At 37.4% G+C, this 25666-nt stretch overlaps 1 protein-coding gene across 2 annotated transcripts in view; it reads right to left on the bottom strand.

Annotated features, from left to right (window-relative positions):
• LOC150078196 (uncharacterized) overlaps positions 1-25666 on the bottom strand; it is an 881600-nt gene that overhangs the window by 97609 nt on the left and 758325 nt on the right. For both annotated transcript variants that reach the window (XM_090385307.1, XM_090385308.1), the window contains one exon: positions 15155-15270. In XM_090385307.1, the coding sequence (XP_090241433.1) occupies positions 15155-15270 (116 nt within the window). The remainder of the gene's footprint in view (positions 1-15154; positions 15271-25666) is intronic.

The following is a 25666-nucleotide window of genomic DNA, read 5'->3' as shown; positions in this document are numbered from 1 at the left end:
AGTATGGACTAAAGCAATTTTTTTGGGCTAAAGCAGCCACCAAGAATAAGTAATATTAGTCTTCTCCATTTGTAAAGCGTTACTTGCTCGAGGTAGTGCAATATCATGGCAACTCATTGTGAAAGTTTTTACAATATAAGATATAATTAAAACAATGCCAATTTATCTACTTCAGTTGTTCACTACGTACAAATATGATGCAATGGCACTAACCTGTCTGTTAGTGAAACTTCCACATAGTTAGAGGCTTCAGTCCAAAAAATTTCCTTAGTCAATACCAGTGGTGTCCAACCTTTTTCCGTACAGAAGCCACATTCAACATTAGATTTGTTTTGCTGGCTGCACTGAGTGATTCGAGAAAAATTAGTGTGTTACATTTTGAAAAAGAAAATTTCTATTTTCATATTACCGTTTTTTATTTTCAGGCTACATATAAAAAATGCAAATTTCCAACACTTTCCTGTGCAAAAAAATCCATGTCAGTGATTCACTTTTTAGATTTTATGAAAATTATAAAAATACAACTTATGTTTAAAAAAAAAAATACTTTTTTTTTTAAGCTTATTTTTGCTTTTAAATGCTCACTTCAGAAAATTTACAACCTGAAAAGGATCACTGCTTTTCAATATTAAGGCGAATAATTGAATATAATGATACACTTAAAATTGAAAATATTCAATAATTTTATTAAGTACAATAACGTTTACTGAACAAAACTTAACATTTAATGAGATGATTGAGGTTGGATGTTTTTAGATAGTTGTTCAAAATTTGGTTGAAAATTTGTGACGCCAATTCTCAATATGGAATGAAGATGCTCATCTGTTATTCTGTATTTTTTAAAATATTTCTTTGATTTCATGCATGAAAAAATTTGCTCACAAACATACATTGATCTGAACAAAGTACTCTTTTCATGGCATTTTCTTTTATTAGTAGAAATCTTCAGATGGGAGAGTCTTGTAGGATTCAAGTAGTTTATTTTTTCAGTCCATATACTTATTTTTGAACCATGTTTTCACTTGAGGATCTATAATTTCAAGCTGCAAGCTGAGATTGTAGTTTTCAGCCAGAGAAGTAATTGGATTCTCAAACAAGCTTATGTCTTTTTCGTCAGATCTTATATCAGCAAATCGACTTTAAAACTCACAAAAATAACTGTAACAATGAGAAGCAATGATTTTTTGGAAATACAGGGTTGTTAAAATTAAAGTATCCATATATAGAGGCTCTGGAGCGAGTCCTAAGGCTCGTACTGAAGAGAAATTTGGACAACAGGTACAATAAAGAATGAGCTCACCATTTATTGTAAAAAAAAAAAAAAAAATTAGTTACAAAATTTGTCACTGTATGGCACGTAACTATCTTACTTACGATTATGCAAATAACTTATATTATTTGCATAATTGTACATTATTGCCACAGCGCCACTACTCAGCTCTACTGTACTGTATAAAAGAAAAGCAGTCTCTTCAAAATCATACAGTAGTGCCTGCACTACAGCAGCAATGCTAACAACGTTGCAGGAAAGGCACTATTAGTGAAGCTGTACTATCAGACAGCAACAATGCAGCTGTGGCTATCAGAGAATTCCGGCATCAAAAGTGCATATGGCGTGGACTATGATTGTTTGTGCTGTCTGCAAAATGATTGTGAAATTTGAAGCGACAGGACATCTTGGTGTTCAACCAGGTAGAGGTCAAAAACGAGTGGACTCCTCCTGTGTTGAGGATGTGGCTATGGCTGTTGTGGTTATCAAGTCAATCTCCATGTGGTAGTGCAAGTGTGTCAGCTGTTTTTCGTGAAGCGGACATGCCGTATTCCACCGTAAGGCTAGTAATGTGTCAGGTGTTGTGGTACTATCCTTACAAGATGCACATGCTACAGCAGCTAAAGCATGGTGATGCAGATATTCATTTCATATACGCACTTCAGTTTCTGGTGCAAATGACAGTGAATATCACTTGGCCGTGGAACAGCCTTTGGAGTGAAGAAGCCCAATTCTGCTTAAATAGACAAGTGAATACACACAACTGTAGCATTTGTGCAACAGAAAACTCTAGAGTTATCGAGAAAACCCAAGGGATCCCATTGCATTCTCCAAAAGTGACAGTGTGGTGTGGATTTACGGCCACATTCATGATTGGGCCATATTTTTTTGAACAGGTAACACCGACTGGACTCCGCACCTGTTCCATCACTGGACGGCAATATTATGAAATGTTGGCAAATTTCACAATACCAGAGCTGCAACAACATGGGTGCCTTCAGGATACCATATTCATGCAAGATGGTGCACCACCCCACATCCATCATTGTGTCCAAAGATTGCTAAGGCAACACTTTACAGACGAACGGGTCATCAGCCATTGTTTCCAGACATCTTAGCCATCCTGATCACCAGACCTCACCCCATGCGACTTCTTGTTGTGGGTTTTTTTGTAGAACCAGATGTATTGGGAAGGATGTCAAACTCTGGCAGATCTGAAGGACAGCATTAGACATCATGTGCTAGCTATTCCAGTTGACATGTTACTTTCTGTTGTAGAAAATGCTGTTCTTCGAATGGAAACTGTTATTGGCCAAAATGGAGGACACATTGAACAATTGTAGTGCTGGTCAAGTGATTTGTATTGCCACAGTGCCATATAATGACAAATTTTGTAACTAATTTTTTTTTTCCAATAAATGGTGAGCACATTCTTTATTGTACCTGTCATCCAAATTTCTCTTCAGTACAAGCCTTAGAACTCACTCCAGAGCCTTCTACATAGGGATACTTTAATTTTAACAACCCTATATTTGTTTCTCTCTCAGTCTGCATATTTGATAGCTGCTTTATTGGTTTTCCTATTTCTTTCATAAAAATTTCAATTTCATGATGCAGTTTAAAGAAATGATATAACACTTTGCCACAACTAAAGCTGTTTTAGTTCACTTTCCACACGGGCCGTATAAAGATTATTTGCGGGCCATATCCGGCTTGCAGACTGTAGGTTGGTCCATACTATTGCACACCATCAGGCATCTCTGATATTGCGCAGTTATACTTCATAGCTCTGTAATCAATATTGCAACACCAGGGTACCCACCTGCCCACTGAAGAGAGGGACAACGAACCTTGAAACGGTGCTGTCTGGAGGGAGCTTGATGCTGTCCAGAGTTACCAAGAATAGATAACTTCCCTAATGGAGAAGCATTGCTTATTTGAGGGATTTATGAGTGACCTAGTGAGTGTGAGGAGTAACTGTCCCTTTCCTCTTTCAAAGCGATTTCTTCTTCTTCCTCTCCTACTATCACTTTCCTTTACCTTTTTGCTTTCCTAGGTCTAATAGGGACAGAGATGTGGATAACAGTTTTTATCCCATGCCCTTTTGCAAATGGTGCTGTCTGCTGAGAATAAGTAACATTATAGTATTCTCCATTGGTGAGGCATTACTTATTTGAGGTAGTCCAATATTAGGGCAACTCGTTGTGAAGGTTTTCACAATATGAAATATAATTAAAAAGATGCCAATTTATCTACTTCGGTAGTAAATATGATGCAATGGCACTAACCTGTCTGCTAGTGAAACTTCCACGAAGTTTGAGGCTTTAGCCCAAAAAATTGCCTTAGTTACTTTAGTAACAAAAAAAACAGTAAAAAATTATTATTTGGTTTATTACTGACATTTTATTTTCTCAAAAATCACAGCCCAATACATGTCCATTTTAATCATTAACATTAATTGTTAATGAGATAGTTGGCTGATGGTTTGCAATAAGCTGTGCAGTATCAAGCCTAAAATTACTTAATTTGATCCTTAGGTCTCCACATTCTAATGTCTTCAGCTGATTACTTTCTCAGCAAATTGTTAATACGGCTGAATCCAGTTCTAATAGACAAGAACTGGGGAAAATTAACAAAAGCAGGCAGTTCTGCTGTGGTTTGTAATTTAGAATATTTATTTCACATATCCTCATTATTAAAATGGGAGGCATACCCTTTAGTTTGGAAGACAAATTTGGCCTCCAAATCTTCTACTGTTTCAATTAACTCTTCTTGTAAAATAAATTCAACTTGAGACAATCACATTTAACAGTTGTAGGATCCATTCTGGTACAGTCATATCATGAAGATCTTGAAATTGACTGTTAAAGTCTGCTTTCAGTTTCTTCAGATGGTATACAATAGCAAATTGTTATCTGAAATTGTATCTTTTTCCATAATTGACAGGTGTGATGACAAGTTAGCAAAGTAGCAAAAATCTCTTCTGGACGTAAATAGGTCCATTTTGGATTGAAAACAGAGAACAATTGTCCGAACTTGAATTATGTTCATATCTCTGCCTTTAATAGTCATGTTTGGATATCGTTAAACTTCAAATATATATTTGAAGTTTATAAGATTTATATATATATATATATATATATATATATATATATATATAAAAATATGTAAGAATAATAGATAAGTCTGATAAAGTTTGCATAGATGGAGGTGAAAAATACACAAAGTGCCAAGGACTAGAAGGGTAAGGATAGTAGAAAAAGAAGTAGTGTAGGTTTGTAAAAGGCAAAAGAATGTTAATATCCTAAAAGTTATGATGAATTAAGAAAATTATGGGCAGAATTGCAAAGCCAATTAGAGGTGAGGGAGCTGTAAAGTAAATTGATTAATACCACATGATTAAACAAAATAAAGTAAAATAAAAGGTGGTAGAGCTGTCATCAGATATGGGTGGGCAAATTTAGTTATAAGTCAAAAACAGGGACAGCAAAAATGCAAAATCTGATGTCAGTTGAAGTAAATATTGATACATGGTCAGGTATTTTCATCACCCCAGTAGATAAAGCTTCTAACAACTATGCCATCTTTTGCAAGTAATTTTACTGTAATCAACTTAAATATGAAATAGAAAATAGTTTCATTCTTTTACTCCCTGCAATCTTAATCCTGCTTCCACAATTAAAAAGCTAATAGCTTTACACAAAAAAACTACATACTAAATTACAGAACTCAACCCTACTCTTTCTGTATATGATAGCCAAATTCTATAAACAACCTGTAGGCTTCAGATTCATTACTAGTTCCAAAAATAGTGGCTGCTACCCTCCCAGGTAAACAATTTTTTTAAATTACTCAATACTATTTTTAACAATCTTACATCTACTTGGATCATAAACAATAACCAAGCTGTCATCAACACTTTCAAATCTGATATCACCATAACCAGCATAGAAACTTTTGATTTCACCAACCTCTTCACTTCAATCCCACATAACATACTGGTATTTGTGCTAAAGCAAATTTATCACATATACAAAGATAAATTGAATATTAGTGATAATAGATGGAACAATTATGTCAATCTCTGTTTACTTAATAACTATATCTTCGATGGCAAACTTACTTATAAACAAACCATTGGTGTACCTATGGGTTCCCAAATTTCCAGCTTAGTATCCGATCTATTTTTACACTATTATGAAGAAATATACAGCACAAACAACCCTAATCATAACTTTTTAGCATTCAGATATGTAGGTGACATTCTTGTTTTAAATACAAACTTTGAACCTTTAGCCAAAGCAATTTACCCCATTGAACTTAAACTGAATAATAATAAAAAAAAAAAACTCTGCTAATCACACAGCCACTTCCTTGACCTCAATATCACTCTTAGCAATGCTTCTCTTCCATATAATATTGACATATATGATAAAATAAATAAATTTAACTTCAATAACATCTATCTTACCAATTGGCATTCTAATATTTCCAACAACGTACATAAAAATATAATTTGTACTCAAATTATTAGACTTGTTAACGTGCAGTAACCATTTACTGTTCACCAAAGCTCTACAACTACTTTACAATAAGCTAATTAATAATAACATCCCTATCTAGTTTATAAAATAGTTTCAATATAGTCTTATTTTATCAGGAATAAATTTAGTTATAATTTACTATGAACTAGTCAATTCTAATCGTATTTGTACAATTGTTAATGGTGGGATTTCCACTATTGGTAAGCAATAGCTATACATGATTTCCTATAAAAATATTTTTTTTTGGAATGAGTACTTTGTTTCTTTACTCACTAAGTTTCTACTTTTTAAGTATTCACTTGATATGTTTCAACACTCCTTCTTGAAATTACTTATAATTCACTTCCCTTGTTGAGACTTTATTGATATTTCATATTATGTTCTCAGGTATGGATAATTATATATGTAGGTGAATGCAATTTTTTATGGAACTTGGATCTTTCAAGTATTAAAGTTACTTTACAGTATCCAAAAATTTGGTACTTTACAACTCTACCTTTGAATCTTATTTACTTAAAATTTATTTACTACTTTAATTTTATAGAAACTATTTGTCTTCAGTCAGCTGAGTATTATCTTGTATTATTTTCACTAAATCTACCCATCTTTCACTATTGAGAATATTCATTACTACTGAAATTTTATTTAGTACCTGTTCACTTTTGGATTCATCAACTGTATGCATCTAATACTATCTTTGGATCTATGTGACTCTTTATTTATATTCCAAAATTTTCGTATAAGGATTTTATGCCTAACACCCCACCATTGTGGTCTACAGTCATCTAGTTATATGCATTCTTGGATTTATTTCCTATTCTTTCATCATTGGATTTTAACTAGATTTCCTCATCAAAACCACCTATGGATTCTTACTTACCTCTTTTAACATTGGTTTTTCTACTCTATGACCAATAGATTTAATTATTTTTGCAGAAATGATTACTGATATCACTTCAGTATTTGTACAATCCATTTTGGACCACAGGTTATATAATTCTTAACCTTGCTTCTCCATATCAGGATATTATTAGCATTAGCATTAGTAGAGGCATATGATGCAAGAAAGCAAGCTTATTCAGCATCAGCCAAAAAAAAAAAAAAAAAAAACCACTACTCCCATTTCACCCCTCCGTTCGTTCGAAATACCTGTCCAGCTGAGCCTTAAATTTGTTTAGGCTATCAACTTCAACAACAAGCGATGGGAGTCTATTCCACAAACCAACTGCCCGCTGGCTAAAGGCAAATTTCCGCACATCTATCCCACATCCGTCCTTCCTCATTTTGAATTTATGCCCTCTCAGGTGATTATTCTGAGCAAGAGGAAGAATCCCATTGGCATTGAGCATGCTCAAGCCATTCAAAGCCTTATACACCTCTATCAGATCACCTCGCCGATGCCTAGTCTCCAGGCTCTGTAATTTGCAAAACTTAAGCCTTTCTTCATAAGAGCACCCCTTTGTTCCATTCACCAATCTTGTTGCCCTTCTCTGTACTCGTTCCAGCAGCTCTACATCCTTCTTGAAATGAGGCCTCCAGACCTGTATACAGTACTCAAGGTGTGGCCTGACCAATGCCTTATACAAGGGAATAATCACATCCCTGTCCCTGCTAGAAAAATTCCTGTATATGTTATTCCTTATGTTCCAAAAATTCCTTATGTTATTCTTTACATGTTTCCTGCTTTCCTGGATTTAAATATTTTTATATGTAAGCTGTACTCCTCTAATTGGTAAAATTTCAATTTATATACTAGGATTATGCAACATCCTTGTTTTGCTAAGTACATAGTAGCCATATCACTTGGTCTACTTTCAACTAATTTTGATCTGCATTTATTTTATTACTTTTTGTTTTACTTAGATTAAGGTGACCAGACATTGCAGATTTCAGTCGTTTGCCCTGCACTGCAAACTGTCCCGGATTGGACATGTAGCCTCTATACTTAATAAGGGCAAACATAATGCAAATAATCTTTGCTGGGAACCAATGGTACAATGGAAAGAGTTTTATCAACAGTAAATAAGCTGCAACATCAACAAAAACACAGCTGAGTGTAGAAATGCTGAAAGCAAAACTACAAGTGCAATTTTGCTAATTCTTGTGAAGAATTTTACAAAGAAATAGCAAATAATGAAGAATCATTAAGAAAAATTCACTCAGTGGAAATATATATATAATTATATTATTTAATTTCTCTTGTTTTATTGTTAAAAGAAGTATGTATTTTTATTATATATATAATATCAAATATGAGTCTAGGAAAATTTTTGCCTGCAATTCACAGCCAGCAATTAATCGCTAGCAGTTTACTGCCGCGTCAGTTTATCGCATAAACAATTTATAGCCTACAAATGATTGCTAGCATATTTTATCGCCAGGCAATACATATAATTTATATAAATTTATTGGTCATTTTAAATTGAAAATAAGGTTTTTCTATAGGTGTTATTTAAGAATTAAGTGCAGCTAAAAATGGAAGTTATATGCTAGATATACATTTCCTAGAAATACATACCTACAAATACATACAAATACATGCTTTAATTTAATTGCCTGCTATTTTCCAAAATTGGAATTAGGTAGGTACCTACTTAATCCCTTTAACTTAAGTGGCATGTTTTTATCTTAAGTAGCATGTTTTAGGGGAGTGGAGGTAGGGCGTGCCAATTAGGGAGGTACTTATATGTTTATAATCTCTTTCAATCACAACATTTTCTTATTTTGAGTTTATTTTTCATCCTTTTGAGTTTGTGAACGCATCATGTCGGTGGAATTTTTGAAATCAGAAAAAGGAAAACCAAAATTGTGCTTTAGTGGACATTTGTTTTATAAAGACAGGCAAAATGAAACAAAAATTCATTGTAAGTGTCAAAATTACCGAAAAACCAAATGTGCTGCTTGAGTTACTACGGTAGATAACACCATCGTTAAAACATGGAAGGAGCACAATCATTGTGGAGACAAATGTTTCGAGAACCTGTAGCCAAGCAGCAGCCCCGAAGCTTCCAAGTGTAGATACAATGAAACAAACGATCTGAAATATAAGAAATCGAAATTTTGATGGCCCAGTTCTTCCAATGCATCATGGAGACATAGTTTTTACAGAAGAATATAAAACATCATGCAATGGAGAATTGTTTCTACAATTTGATTCTGGACTCGAGGACAATCGTTTGTTAATTTTCAGTATGAAAAGAAATTTGCAGTTGTTAGCGTGAAGTGAACACTGTTATGCCGATGGGACTTTCAAAACTGTTCCCTTACTTTTTTATCAGCTGTATATGATACATGGATTCAAGGACAAAATATCACTTCCATTAGTTTATGCATTATTGCCTAACAAGTCTGAGGAAACATATGTATCTCTACTACAGCAGCTGAAAGTATTGGAACCGGCTATGGCCCCACAATCAATACCTATAGATTTTGAGACGGTGATGATGAATGCTTGCAGAAGAGTTTTTCCTGACGCTTCAGAACGGGGTTGTTTTTTCCACTTTTCACAATGTATTTTTTGTTCCATTCAGAATAATGGATTGAAACAACATTATGAAACTAATGCTAATTTTGCTTTAATTATGCGAATTTTGGCAGCAATTGCATTTGTGCCCACTCCTATTGTGACGGTCGTTTTTGAACATTTGTGTGAAAATGGTGTTTTTCCTCCAGAATCGCAAGAAGTTGTTGATTGTTTTGAGGATACATGGATTGGACGCCCAACGAGACGACATCTTCGTCGACCACCAAAGTATTCCCATGAAATGTGGAACATACACCAGCTTGTTCTTGAAGGATTATTGTTTGTTTTGGTAGTTGTTGGCGCATCGGCTTCTGTGGCCATATTGCACCTCCCAAGGTTTTTGCAGTACTTTGATCCAAGCCCGAGGCGGGAATCGAACCCGCGACCTTTGGGTTGCCGGGCAGGTACTTTACCCACTCGGCTAGCCCGGTCGGCCCTTGAAGGATTAAAAAGAACGAATAATTCTGTTGAAGGGTGGCATAGAAGATTTGAGGAACAAGTCGCTGCCTATCATCCCAACATTTGGAAACTTATCGATTGCATTAAAAAAGAACAAAGTATTAATGAAATGCGCACTGAACAATATTTAAGTGGAAGTGATCCAGGCAACAAAAAAAAGGAGTATTGCGATTGTGATGAACAAATTAAAAAGCTTGTTAGTGCATACGATGAACGGGGTGATATTGTTGATTATCTAAGAGGTATAGCGCATATTTCTTTCCAACCATATTTCTACATTATAGATATACTTTCTCTTTTTCAACACTACTCTTATGTATACTGTTCTTTTGACCTTAGAGAGGCTTTTGATACATTTACACAACAAATTGGAGCAGAATGGCATTAAGAGCAAGTTGTAAATTGGATAAAAGGATGGTTGAGTGGGAGAAGACAGAGCGCTCTACGTGGACTAATGTTATTAGTGGTGTCCCTCAGAGTTTGGTGTTGGGCCCCATTGTTGTTTTGTATATTTATCAATGATACTGATATATCAAGCTTAATGTCAAAGTTTGCAGATGATACAAAGGTTAATAGGGTTGTTAATAACAGTATGCTGCTGCAACAGGATATGGAAAAGTTGGGCAGATGGGCTGAGAAGTGGCAATTGAAGTTTAACATTGACAAATGCAAAGTACTGCATATGGGTAGCAGTCATCCCAGAGAAATGTACCAACTGTGTAGTACTACACTTAAGTTAGTAGAAAATGAAAAAGACTTGGGAGTAATTGGGCAGAGAAATATGAAGTTTTCTGGGCAGTGTAGACAGGATGCCAGAGCAGGTCATAGGGTATTGTCAATGATATACAGAATTTTTGCTAGTAGGGAAAAGGAGGTGATTGTCCCTTTGTATAAAGCAAAGGTCAGGCCAAGCCTCAAGTACTGCATAGGCTTCATTTTAGGAAGGATGTAGTTGCTTCAGCATGTACAGAGAAGGGCAACAAGATTGGTGGGGGGAATGAAGGGGGTCCTCTCACCAAGAAAGGCTTAAGTACTGCAAATTGCAGCAGCTGGAGATTAAGCACCTGCAAGGTGATCTGATTGAGGTGTATAGAGTCTTAAATGGGTTGAGAAGGCTGAATTCTGATGGGATTCTTCTGCATGCTCAGATTACGAACCTCAGGGGGCATAAATTCAAATTGAAGAAAGACAGTTGTGGATTTGTAGGACTGATGTGTGGAAATTTGCCTTTAGCCAGTGGTTGCTTAATTTTTGGAAAAAACTTCCATCTGTTGTTGTGGAAGTTGATAGCTTAAATAAATTCAAGGAGGAACTGGACAAACTTTTAATGAAAAAGACGTGGGGATAATTGTGCAGTCAGTTAAGTTTTCTAAGCAGTGCAGACAGGCTGCCAGAGTAGGTTGTGGGGTCTTGTCAATGATATATATTGGCGCACTTCCGTAGCCAGGTGGGAAGGAGCAGCAGATTAGACCGGGGATCGAGCCCGTCACCACCAAATACGGAAGATGCGGAAAGGTCAGGGAATGACCACCAGATATTCCCGGAGCAATATGGCCTTAGTTACTAATGCTCCTAAAAACCAAATAACAAACAACAACAAATAATGATATATAGGAATTTTGCTAGCTGGGATAAGGAGGTAATCATCCTTTTGTATAAGGCAATGGTCAGGCCACACTTTGAGTAGTGCATACCGATATGGAGGCCCCATTATAGAAAGGATGTAGAGTTGCTAGAGTGAGTAGTAGTAGTGGCATGTGAAGCAAGAAAGCAAGTGTGCGAGCTTATGCAGCATCAGCCAAAAAGAAAAAAAAAAAAATTACAAAACAATCCCCTCTAAATGTTTGTCCAGTTCCTCCTTAAATTTATTTAACCTATCAACTTCCACGACACATGGAAGTTTGTTCCAGCAATTAACCACCCACTGGCTAAAGGCAAATTTCCACACATCTATTCTACATCTGTCTTTCCTCAATTTCAATTTATGCCCCCTTAGGTTCGTAATCTGAACAAGTGGAAGAATCCCATCAGAATTCAGCGTGCTCAACCCATTCAAGGCCTTATACACCTCAATCAGATCACCTCGCAGGTGCTTAATCTCTAGTTGCTGCAATTTGCAGAACTTAAGCCTCTCCTGGTAAAAGGATCCCTTCATTTCCCACACCAATCTTGTTTCCCTTCTCTGTACATGCTCACACAAATCTACATCCTTCCTAAAATGAGGCCTCCAGACCTGTATGCAGTACTCAAGGCGTGGCCTGACAATTGCCTTATACAGAAGGACAATCACCTCCTTATCCCTGCTAGCAAAATTCCTGTATATCATTTACAACACCCCATGACCTGCCCTGGCAGCCTGTCTGCATTTTTCAGAAAACTTCATATCTGACTGCACAATTACTCCCAGGTCTTTCATTTTCTACCACTTTAAGTGTAGTACCACACAGTTGGTATGTTTCTCTGGGGTTACTTCTACCCCATATGCAGTACTTTGCATTTGTCAAGGTTAAATTTCAGTTGCCACTTCTTAGCCCATCTGCCCAAATTTTCTAGATCCTGTTGCAGTAGCACATTGCCATTACTGTCATTAACAACCCTGCCAACCTTTGTATTATCTGCAAACTTCAACACTATGCCTGATATACCTTCATCAATATCATTGATAAATATACAAAACAACAGTGGATCTAACACCGAATCCTGTGGGACTCCACTAATAACATTAGTCCATGAAGAGCAGAACCCATTTATTACTACCCTCTGTCTTCTCCCACTCAACCATCCTTTTATCCATTGTAGCAACTTACCCTTAATACCATTCTGCTCCAATTTGTACAGTAGTCTTCCATGCTCAACAGTGTCAAAAGCTTCCTTGAAATACAAGTATATGATATCAAAATTATTTTTTGTACCCAGTTCCTTTGTAACCACATCATAATAACCAATCAAATTTGTCAGACAAGACTTTCCCTTAACAAACCCATGCTGTGTTTGAATTATTGCTGCAGTCTTGTCTAGATGCTCCTGCAATGCATCTTTAACTATTGACTCCATTATTTTACCCAGAACAGAAGTTAAACTAACCGGTCTGCAATTACTCGTGTCACCCTTCGATCCCCCTTTGTGAATTGGGGACACTTTTGCACATCTCCAGTCCGTGGGGACCTCCCCTAAGTCCAAGGATGCTCTCACAATTATGGCTAAGGGTTTGCTTACTTCCTTTGCCACTTCCTTTAATATAACTGGATAGATCCTATCCACCCTAGGTGCCTTTCTTATGTTTAACTTCAACAATTTCTCCTCCACTTTGTTCTCAGTTATTACAAAATCATTAAGCACTCTGTTACAATTTGATAACCTTGTGGCATTGTCAAACCTTAATAACTGCTCATGTGTGAATGTAGATGCAAAATACTCATTCAGTTTGTTTGCTATCTGAGCAGGATCATCAACAGTCGAACCATCGATATCAGATTTGTCCCCTTCCTTTTAGAGTTTATATAAGTAAAGAAATCCTTGCTGTTTTTCTTAACATCCTTTGCCAAAGATTTCTCGTAATCTGCCTTCGCCTGTCTAACCTCCTTTGTGAATTGGTTACAGACTAGCTTATATATATCATAGGCTTCTGTGTCGCCTGATAATTTATATGCATTCCATGCATTTTTCTTCATTTAACCATTTAGGTTTAAACCTTGAACAATATTTCTTAATAGGTATGAAACGTTTAGTAGCTTCCACTATTAATTCCTTGAAAACTTCCCACTTAGAATTTGCTGTTGGTAACATCATCAGTTGGTCCCAATGTACAGAATTTAAAAACTGTAGTACAGAGAAGGGCAACAAGATTGGTGATGGGACCAAAGGGGTGCTCTTACCAAGAAAGGCTGAAGTTCTGCAATGCAGTATCTGAAGATTAGACACCTTCAAGGTGATCTGATTGAGGTTTATAAGCCTCAATAGCCTTGAATGGTTTGAGAAGGCTCAATGTTCTTGGGATCCTTCCTCTTGCTCAGATTACAAACCTGAGGGGGCATAAACTGAAACTGAGGAAAGACAGTTGTAGAATAGATGTGTGGAAATTTGCCTTTAGCCAGCAGGTAGTTGACTGCTGGAAGAAACTTCCATCTGTCATTGTGGAAGTTTATAGCTTAAATAAATTCAAGGAAGAACTACACAAACTTTTGGAGTGAATGGATGGACGAAATTGGAAGGGATTTTTTTTGGCTGATGCTGCATAAGCTTGCTCTCTTGCATCATATGCCTCTACTAATGCTAATGAAGCATTGAGGTAAATTTTGAGGGCATCTTTGGACTCAGGAGAGATGGGAGATTCCTTTGGATTGGGGAAGTGTCAATGTATCGTCAATACATAAAAGCGGTTCTAAGAGTGAAGCTGGTTACTACAGACCAGTTAGTCTGACATCAGTAGTAGGAAAAATCTAAGAGCAGTCGATTAAGAGTGCTATCCAGGGACACTTACATATAAAATGGCATTCTGAAGGACACACAATATGGCTTTGTTACAGGTAAATCATGCTTATCAACCGGTGAAATACCACCACTTTGCTTATTGGAGGCTTGAAGTGGTGTAACCCATGTTTAGTCTCTAGAGCAAAGTTTCTGGCATCCCCCTCCCCCCATACTTCTCCTTCAGCCCATGCACGGCATTAAGTACTATATATTTTGATACCTTTCGTGTTTGGGGTTTTCATAAAAAAAAAAAAAACTAACTTAGTAAGCTATTTTGACACAGTTACTCATGAGCTGGATTTAGTGAACAATTTTGATATAGTTTATTTGGATTTTAGCAAAGCATTTGACTCGATCTCTCATGAGAGGTTTCTATATAAGCTTGAACAGGTTAGGATTACTGGTAAGGTTCTAAGATAAACTGCTGGATGGCTGCAGGGCAGAAGACAGAGGGATGGGATTAATGGATATCCTTCGGATTGGTGTAACATCAGGAGTGGGGTCCTTCAAGGTTGGCTTTGGACCACTGTGTTTTCTCATTTTCATAAATGAGATTGATAAAGGGACAGAAGGCATGATATGGAAATTTGCATATGATGTAAAGTTTGGCAGTCGTTAATGATCAGTGCCAGGCAGTGCGCTTTCAGGATTACTTGAACACACTTCAATCCTACACTGCAATCCTACACTTGGCAGGGTTGAATTAAAAACAGTGGAAGAGGGAGATACATGGGCAGATAGGAAAATCAAAAGGAAGGAAGGGCAGGTAAGAGAATCAACCTGCTATAATTTTGCATTTGAGTAAGTTTGGCTGAAAAGGAGGATAACTTTTCTTAACACAGCCTAAATTTAGAGTGCACAAAAAAAATAAAAGCTGTCTATACTTACCTCGGGAACAAAAGCCTTTGGATCCAATTCACTTACTGAAGGCCAAACTATATTTCTTTGGATCTCTAAGAGGCGTTCAAAGTTTTTCAGCCATTTCATCTTATCATCAAGCTCCCCTGAAAGAAATTTAGCATTATCAAAAATAATAACATGCATCTGGCCAATACATTTAATAGGAATATCTAAATAAGATTTTTCTACTGAAACAAAAGTCAGGACTTCAATCATGGACTGAGGCACTCCTGAATAAAGTGCACTAAAGCTGATTAAATTTAAAAATTAAAATAATTGTCAGAGTGACATCAAAATAATTAGTATTTGTTATTATTGTTATCAATATCATTTTGTTTATTAAACCACCTGGTTTTGCCCCTACAGATGGCCATAAAGGAAAGGAGAGGCCACTCACTACAAAAAGAGAACATAACAAAAACAAGGACAATAAGAAAGGACAATGGATTTACTTGGATTTCAGGAAAGCTTTTCATACTGTTGCACATAGAAGACTGCTGTACAAACTGGAGAGGTATGGCATTAAGGGTAAGTTGCTACAATGGATAAAGGGATGGTTGAGTGGGAGACAACAGAGAGTGGTAATCAATGGACACTGTTCTTCGTGGACAAATTTTATTAGTGGAGTTCCCCAGGGTTCGGTGTTGGACCCATTGTTGTTTTGTATATTTATCAATGATATTGACGAAGGTATATCAGGTTTAATGTCCAAGTTTGCAGATGATAAAAACGTTGGCAGGGTTGTTAACGACAGTAAAGACAGTAATGCTACTCCAACTGGATCTAGATAAGTTGGGCAAATGGGCTGAGAAGTGGCAACTTAAGTTTAACATTGACAAATGCAAAGTACAGCATATGGGTAGCAGTAACCGAAGAGAAACATACCAACTGTGTGGTACTACACTCAGGGAAGTGGAAAGTGCAAAAGACCTGGGGGTAATTGTGCAGTCAAATATGAAGTTTGCTGAGCAGTGCAGATGGGCTGCCAGGGCAGGTCATGGAGTCTTATCAATGATATATAGAAATTTTGCTAGCAGGGACAGAGAGGTGATTATCCCATTATACAAGGAAATGGTCAGGCCACACCTAGAGTACTGTGTACAGGTCTGGAAGCTTCATTTTAGGAAGGATGTAGAGTTGCTAGAACGAGCACAAAGAAGGGCAACAAGATTTGGGAGGGGAACAAAGGGGTGCTCTTACCAAGAAAGGCTTAAGTTCTGCAAATTGCAGCACCTGGAGAGTAGGCACCTGCAAGGTGATCTGATTGGGATGTATAAGGCATTGAATGGGTTGAGCAAGCTGAATGCTGATGGGATTCTTCCTCTTACTCAGATTAAGAACCTGAGGGGGGGGGAAACACAGATTCAAATTGAGGAAAGACAGTTGTAGAACAGATGTGCAGAAATTTGCCTTTAGCCAGCGGGTAGTTGATTGGTGAACATACCTCTATCTTTTGTTGTGGAAGTTGATAGCCTAAATAAATTTAAGGCTGAACTGGACAGGCACTTGGAATGAATGGAGGGGTGAAATGGGAGGGTTTTTTTTTTTTTTTTTTGGCTCATGCTGCATAAGCTTGCTTTCTTTCATCATATGCCTCTACTAATGTTAATGCTAATGCAAAAGGCATAATAAGACAAGCTAAAGCTACGTCACAAAACTACATTACAGCATTTAAATTGAGGGGCCCATCAAGCTCTCAGCTGCCCATATCAATGACAGAGAACACTTGAACATCACGCAACACAGTGGTAACCTCCAAGGCAGACTGTGCTGGTCCAAATGGAACTAGTTTTTGTCAGTGACTCTATTGTCAGGGAACATATTGGGCAAAGAGGATAGGTGGAACAGGACCAGGGTATGTCTGCCAAGGACAAAAGTTGATGATGTTTAGAGCAGATATCATCTTTTAAGGGCACAAAGGGTGATATTGTTGTACACATTGGTACTAATGATATTAAGAGTAGGAGACTGGCAGAATTATTTAACAAGTAGTAGTAGTGGCATGTGATCCAAGAAAGCAAATGTATGAGCTTATGCAGCATCAGCCAAAAAAAAAACAAAAAAAAACACACCATTCCCTCCAAATGCCTGTCCAGTTCCTCCTTAAATTTATTCAACCTATCCAACTTCCACAACGACAGATGGAAGTTTGTTCCAGCAATTAACCACCTGCTGGCTAAAGGCAAATTTCCGCACATCTATTCTACATCTGTCCTTTCTTAATTTGAATTTATGCCCCCTTAGGTTCGTAATCTGAACAATTGGAAGGATCCCATCAGAATTCAGCATGCTGAACCCATTCAAGGCCTTATACACCTCAATCAGATCACCGCGCAGGTGCCTAGTCTCCAGCCACTGCAATTTGCAGAACTTAAGCCTCTCTTGATAAGAGGATCCCTTCATTCCCCTCACCAATCTTGTTGCCCTTCTCTGTACACGCTCAAGTAAATCTACATCCTTCCTAGAATGAGGCCTTCAGACCTGTACGCAGTACTCAAGGTGTGGCCTGACCATTGCCTTATAGAGAGGGATAATCACCTCCTTTTTCCTGCTAGCAAAATTTCTATATATCATTGACAAAACCCCATGACCTGTCGTGGCAGCCTGTCTGCATTGCTCAGAAAACTTCATATCTGCCTGCACAATTACTCCCAGGTCTTTTTCATTTTCTACCACCTTAAGTGTAGTACCACACAGTTGGTATATTTCTCTGAGGTTACTTCTACCCATATGCAGTACTTTGCATTTGTCAAGGTTAAACTTCAGTTGCCACTTCTTAGCCCATCTGCCCAAATTATCTAGATCCTGTTGCAGTAGGACACTGCCATTACTGTCATTAACAACCCTGCCAACCTTTGTATCATCTGCAAACTTTGACACGAAGCCTGATATACCTTCATCAATATCATTGATAAATATACAAAACAACAGTGGACCCAACACCGAACCCTGTGGGACTCCATTAATAACATTAGTCCAAGAAGAGCAGCACCCATTGATTACCACCCTCTATCTTCTTGCACTTAACCATCCTTTTATCCATTGTAGCAACTTACCCTTAATACCATTCTGCTCCAATTTGTACAATAGTCTTCCATGCGCAACGGTGTCAAAAGATTTCCTGAAATCCAAATATATGATATAAAAATTATTTTTTGCATCCAGTTCCTTTCTAACCACACCATAATATCCTATCAAATTTGTCAGACAAGACTTTCCATTAACAAACCCATGCTGTGTCTGAATTATTGCTGCAGTCTTGTCTAGGTGATCCTGCAATGCATCTTTAACCAGTGAATCCATTATTTTACCCGGAACAGAAGTTAAACTAACTGGTCTGTAATTACTCGTGTCACCCTTCGATTCCCCTTTGTGAATTGGGGATACATTTGCACATCTCCAGTCCCATCCACCCCAGGTGCTTTTCTTACGTTTAACTTCAACAGTTTCTCTTCCACTTTGCTCTCAGTTATTACAAAATCATTAAGTATCCTGCTACAATTTGATAACCTTCTGCCATTTTCAAACCTTAATAATTCCTCACATGTGAATGTAGATGCAAAATACTCATTCAGTTTGTTTACTATCTGAGCAGGATCGTCAACAGTCGAACCATCGATGTCAAGTGGATCAATCAGATTCATCCCCTTCCTTTTAGAGTTTATATAAGTAAAGAAATCCTTGCTGTTTTTCTTAGCATCTTTTGCCAAGGATTTCTCGTAATCTGCCTTCGCCTGCCGAACCTCCTTTGTGACCTGATTACAGACTCGCTTATATCTGCCATAGGCTTCTGCGTCGCTTGATAATTTATATGCATCCCATGCATTTTTCTTCTCTGTTACGAGTCTCATTAGTTCATTTGTCAACCATTTAGGCCTAAACCTTGAACAATATTTCTTAATAGGCATGAAACTTTTAGTAGCATCCACGATTAATTCCTTAAATGCGTCCCACTTAGAATTTACTGTTGGTAACATCGTCAGTTGATCCCACTGTACTCGCCTTTACAGAAGCAAAAACCCTTTCCTTTACCCCTGATGGTAATTAAATCTTTAAGTAAATCCCACGTCAACACACTGTGATCACTGCCACCTAGTGGTTCTTTTATCTGCAAATTCCTAATACATGAATGATCACTGCTGATAACCAGATCAAGAATATTACTTTCTCTGGTTACCTCTCCAACATGCTGCTGCAGAAAACAATCATCCAATAAATCCACAAAAGTCTGACTAGTGTGTGAGTGCCCAACTCACAAGTTCCAGTCAATATCTGGGAAGTTAAAATCCCCCATTATAAGACATTCCGATTTACTAGCCCACTCTATTTCTCTGTACAATTGTTCATTGTACTCATTCGAGTCATTAGGCCTATAACACACTCCTACTCTTATTTTTGCTTTCGCAGTGCTCATGTCACACCAAACTGACTCAACAGTGCACTGTTCATCTATATCAACTGGATGCACTTCTTTTGATTTTATGTTTTTCTTAATTAACAGCATAACACCTCCTCCCTTTCTATCCTGTCTATCCTTTCTGTACACATTGTACTCCCCAAATTCCAGTTCGGCATTCCTTATATCAGTGTGACACCATGTCTCTGATATCTCAACAATATCCGCCTTTGATGTCTTGACCAACACTTCAAATTCATCAAATTTATTTACTATACTTCTAGCATTGGTATACATGCAAGTATACATGCACATATTCTTATTCTTAGTTGCTCTAACACATCCCATATACCCACCTGTTTCACGATGACTGCCACCCGTGTACAGACAGGTCAATGGTGAAAAAAAAGCAATGAATTAGGGTTGAATTTGAAAGTGTCTGTAATTCTGCCCAGACATGATAGGAGAGAGTACATGATGAGAGCCTTGTCGATCAATTTGGCCCTGGAGAGATTGTGCAAGGCTCAAGGGGTAGAATTTTTCTCAGCCTGGTCTGTGCTTGTTAACAGGAGAGACTGCTTCTACAGGGATGGGATACACTTAAATAGAAAGGGTGCAAGAATATTTGCTGATGCTATTGAGGCAGTGTTAGGTGGGTCAGAAAACTGCTAGCTTGGAGAGATACAAGGATTAATAGATTAAAAGTAGCCACTGGCATAGGTGAAGGTGATTCTTGCACAACTTATATTAGAATAAGGAGTGACCTGGAGCGAGGGGTGCTATGGGGTTTCAGGGACTGATCGCAATCATTGCGAAACAAGTAGTTATATGGGATGTGTCAGGGTAACTAGGAATAGGTGCATGTATACCAATGCTAGAAATATAGTAAATAAATTTGATGAATTTGAAGTGTTGGTCAAGACATCAAAGGCGGATATTATTGGGATATCAGAGACGTGGTGTCACACTGATATTAGGAATGCAGAATTGGAATTTGGGTAGTACAATGTGTACAGAAAGGATAGACAGGATAGGAAGGGAGGAGGTGTCGTGCTTTAATTAATAAAAACATAAAATCAAAAGAAGTCCATCCAGTTGATATAGATGAACAGTGCACTGTTGAGTCAGTTTGGTGTGACATAAGCACTGCAAAAGCAAAAATAAGAGTAGGAGTGTGTTATAGGCCTAATGACTCAAATGAGTACAATGAACAATTGTACAGAGAAATAGTGGGATAGTAAATCAGAATGTCTTATAATGGGGGATTTTAACTTCACAGATATTGACTGGAATTTGTGGGTTGGTCATTCTCACACTAGTAAGACTTTTGTGGATTTATTGGATGATTGTTTTCTGCAGCAGCATGTTCGAGAGGCAACCAGAGAGGATAATACTCTTGATATGGTTATCAGCAGTGATCATTCGTGTATTAAGAATTTGCAGATAAAGGAACCACTAGGTTGCAGTGATCACAGTGTACTGATGTCGGATTTACTTAAAGATATAATTACCAACAGGGGTAAAGGAAAGAGTTTTTGCTTCCATAAAGGTGAGTACAGTGGTCTCAGACAGTTTTTAATTTCTGTACAGTGGGATCAACTGACGATGTTACCAACAGTAAATTCTAAATGGGAAGCATTCAAGGAATTAGTCGTGGAAGCTACTAAACGTTTCATACCTATTAAGAAATATTGTTCAAGTTTAGGCCTAAATGGTTATCAAATGAACTAATGAGACTTGTGACAGAGAAGTAAAATGCATGGGATGCATATAAATTATCAAGCGACTCAGAAGCCTATGGCAGATATAAGCTAGTCTGTAATCAGGTCACAAAGGAGGTTAGGTAGGCGAAGGCTGATTATGAGAAATCTTTGGCAAAGGATGCTAAGAAAAACAGCAAGGATTTCTTTACTTATATAAACTCTAAAAGGAAGGGGATGAATTTGATTGCTCCTCTTGATATCGATGGTTCCACTGTTGATGATCCTTCTCAGATAGCAAACAAATTGAATGAATGAATATTTTGCATCTACATTCACACATGAGGAGTTATTAAGGTTTGAAAATGCCACAAGGTTATCAAATTGTAGCAGGATACTTAATGATTTTGTAATAACTGAGGACAAAGCGGAGGAGAAATTCTTGAAGTTAAACATATGAAAGGCACCTGGGGTGGATGGGATCCATCCAGATATATATTAAAGGAGGCGGGAAAGCAACTAATCAAACCCTTAGTCATAATTATGAGAGGATCCTTGAACTCAGGGGCGGTCCCCACGGACTGGAGATGTGCAAACGTAATATTTTGTAATATCCCCAATTCACAAAGGGGATCGAAGGGTGGCACGAGTAATTACAGACCAGTTAGTTTAACTTCTGTTCCGGGTAAAATAATGGAGTCACTGGTTAAAGATGCACTGCAGGATCATCTAGACAAGACTGCAGCAATAATTCAGACACAGCATGGGTTTGTTAAGGGAAAGTCTTTTCTGACAAATTTGATAGGATATTAATGATTTTGTAATATGATGTGGTTACAAAGGAACTGGATGCAAAAAATAATTTTGATATCATATATTTGGATTTCAGGAAAACTTTTGACACTGTTGCACATGGAAGACTATTGTACAAATTGGAGCAGAATAGTATTAAGGGTAAGTTGCTGAAATGGATAAAAGGATGGTTGAGTGGGAGACAACAGAGGGTGGTAATCAATGGGTGCTGCTCTTCGTGGTCTATTGTTATTAGTGGAGTCCCACAGGGTTCGGTGTTGGGTCTACGGTTGTTTTGTATATTTATCAATGATATTGATGAAGATATATCAGGCTTAGTGTCGAAGTTTGCAGATGATTCAAAGGTTCATATTGTTGTTAATGACAGTAATGGCAATTTGCTACTGCAACAGGATCTAGAAATTTTGGGCAGATGGGCTAAGAAGTGGCAACTGAAGTTTAACCTTGACAAATGCAAAGTACTGCATATGGGTAGAAGTAACCCCAGAGAAATGTACAACTGTGTGGTACTACACTTAAGGTGGTAGTAAATGAAAAAGACCTGGGAGTAATTGTGCAGTCAGATATGAAGTCTTCTGAGCAGTGCAGACAGGCAGCCAGGGCAGGCCATGCAGTTTTGTCAATGATATATTGGAATTTTGCTAGCAAGGAAAAGGTGGTGATTGTCCCTCTGTATAAAGCAATGGTCAGGCCACACCTTGAGTAATGTGTACAGGTCTGGAGGCCTCATTTTAGGGTGGATGTAGATTTGCTTGAGCATGTATAGAGAAGGGCAACAAGATTGGTGATGGGAATTAAGGAATCCTCTTACCAAGAGAGGCTTAAGTTCGCAAATTGCAGTGGCTTGAGACCAGGCACCTACGCAGTGATCTGATTGAGGTGTATAAGGCCTTGAATGGGTTGAGCACGCTGAATTCTGATGGGAATCCTTACACTTGTTCAGATTACGAACCTAAGGGAGCATAAATTTAAATCAAGAAAAGACAGATGTAGAATAGATGTACGGAAATTTGCCTTTAGCCAGCAGGTGGTTAATTGCTGGAACAAACTTCCATCTGTCATTGTGGAAGTTGATAGGTTAAATCAATTTAAGGAGGAATTGGACAGGCATTTGGAGGTGTGTTTTTTTTTGGCTGATGCTGCATAAGCTCATACCCTTGCTTTCTTGCATCACATTCTACTACTACTACTATTTGGATCTTAGAAAGGATTTTGATACTGTTACAAATGGAATACTGCTGCACAAATTGGAGCAGTGTGGCATTGAAGGTAAACTGCTGCAATGGATAAAGGGATGGGTGAGTGGGAGAAGACAGAGTGGTAATCAATGGACACTGCTCTTTGTGGACTAATGTTATTAATGGAGTCTTCCAGGGTTCAATGTTGGGTCCATTGTTGTTTTCTGTATTCATCAATAATATTGATGATGGTATATCAGGCTTAATGTCCAAGTTTGCAGACGATACGAAGGTTGGCAGGGTTGTTAATGACACTAATGACAGTACACTGCTGTAAAAGGATCTAGAAAAGTTGAGCAGATGGGCTGAGAGGTGGCAACTTAAGCTTAACACTGACAAATGTAAAGTACTGCATATGGGAAGCAGTAACCCCAGAGTAACGTATTAACTGTGTGGTACTACACTGACAGTGGTAGAGAGTGAAAAGGACCTGGGGGTAATTGTGCAGGCAGATATGAAGTTTTCTGAGCAGTGCAGACGGTCTGCAAGAGTAGCTCATGGTGTCTTGTCAATGATATACAGGAATTTTTCTAGCAGGGATAACGAGGTGATTATCTCCTTGTATAAGCCAATGGTCAGGCCACACCTTGAGTATTGTATACAGGTCTGGAGGCATCATGTTAAGAAGGATGTAGAGCTGTTGGAATGAGTACAGAGAAGGGAAACAATATTAGTGAATGGAACAAATGGTTGTTCTTACGAAGAAAGGATTAAGTTTTGAAAATTACAGTGTCCAGAGACTAGGTACCTGTGAGGTTGTTTGTTTGTTTGTTATTTGGTTTTTAGGAGCATTAGCAACTAAGGCCATATTGCTCCGGGATATGCGGTGGTCATTCCCTTACCTTTCCGCATCCTCCGTATTTGGTGGTGAAGGGCTCAAACCCCGGTCTAATCAAGAAGTGTGTGCTATGCACTGCTGCTCCTTCCCACCTAGCTACGGAGGCATCACCTGCGAGGTAATCTGCTTGAGGTGTATAAAGCTTTGAAATGCTGATGGGATTCTTCCTCTTGCTCAGAATAATCACCTGAGAGGGCATAAATTCCAATTGAGGAAAGACAGTTGTAGGATAGATGTGCAGAAGTTTGCCTTTAGCCAGCAGGTGGTTGATTACTGGAACTAACTTCCATGTGTCATTGTAGAAGTTGATAGCTTAAAGAGATTCAAGGCAGAACTAGACAAACAATTGGAGCAAGTGGATGGGTGAAATGAGAAGGGTGTGTGTGTGTGTGTGTGTGTTTTTTTTGGGTGACGCTATATAAGCTTGGTTTCTTGCATCATGTGCCCTTGCTAATGCTAAATGCTAATACAATCACATTCTTTAAAATTGATTGTGTTCAAATTTTCATCATGAAATGTGTTAGAATTAGAGAAATATAGCCATAAAAAAATTCAAATAACAAGTGCAGTTTCACCTTTAGCACACCTGATACTGAGTATGACCAATCATGCCAGTATAATTAATGCATGAGCCCAATGATGTTTTCTTTGGCATCCATTAGGAACAAGGCTTTACTATGCTTTCCATAATGCAGCTTGCAGAGTACACCACTTCCCCAGCTGTGCAGACCACTTGTAGTGAAGGAAGCATAAAATCACATGGGTATTACATACTTTGCTTGCTAGTAGAAAGTATAATTTTTGTTACTGTTAGAAAAGATTGTCTGCTGTGTATTCTGATCATTTTATATGAAAATTATTGTTTTAGAAAGTAATTAGCAGAATCAAAAATGGCAAGCATAGTTATACCAAAACACCATTTTTTTTTTAAAGTTTTTACAAAATCAACTATTGTAAACATGAATATTACTTCTCAAGAACTAAAAAATATTTAGAAATACTCACATGTAACAGCCTTCTAATTTTGTGAAGGGTAGTTTATAAAAATTGGCAGATGTGATTGAAAATCAGCATTTATATTATAAAATTTATTGCAACTTTAATATTAATACATTTGTAATGTATAATATTATACATTACAAGGAATTGCCTTGACCAAAAATTAAAAATTTGGTGAGAAATATTCAAAACTGCCCACACTAAAAATTTATGGTGTATATTTTTTACCCATGCATTTTAGAATTTCACTTTGGTACTGGTGAGGAAGATTTACACAAAATATTGTAGTCATTGTTTAGCTTTCAATTTGTATTCATGTATTGTGATAAATACAAGGGTGAATACATGTATCATGTATTCACCCTTGTATTTATTTTATTGTTAAAATGAAATGTCTTGATCCTGAGTGGTGACAATTCCTTAGGATTATTCAAACAATATTGACTGGCAACTTGCTAAATGGAAATCTGATTGCAAAATTAAAAAAAAAACAGTAATGAGTTGAAGGGAAATACA

The sequence above is a fragment of the Mastigoproctus giganteus genome, chromosome 11 (assembly GCF_048544385.1).
Source record: "Mastigoproctus giganteus isolate SK-2022 chromosome 11, ASM4854438v1, whole genome shotgun sequence".
NCBI lineage: Eukaryota > Metazoa > Arthropoda > Arachnida > Uropygi > Thelyphonidae > Mastigoproctus > Mastigoproctus giganteus.
Note: the sequence above shows the minus strand (reverse complement) of the source record. Positions and strands in the feature narration are given on the sequence as shown.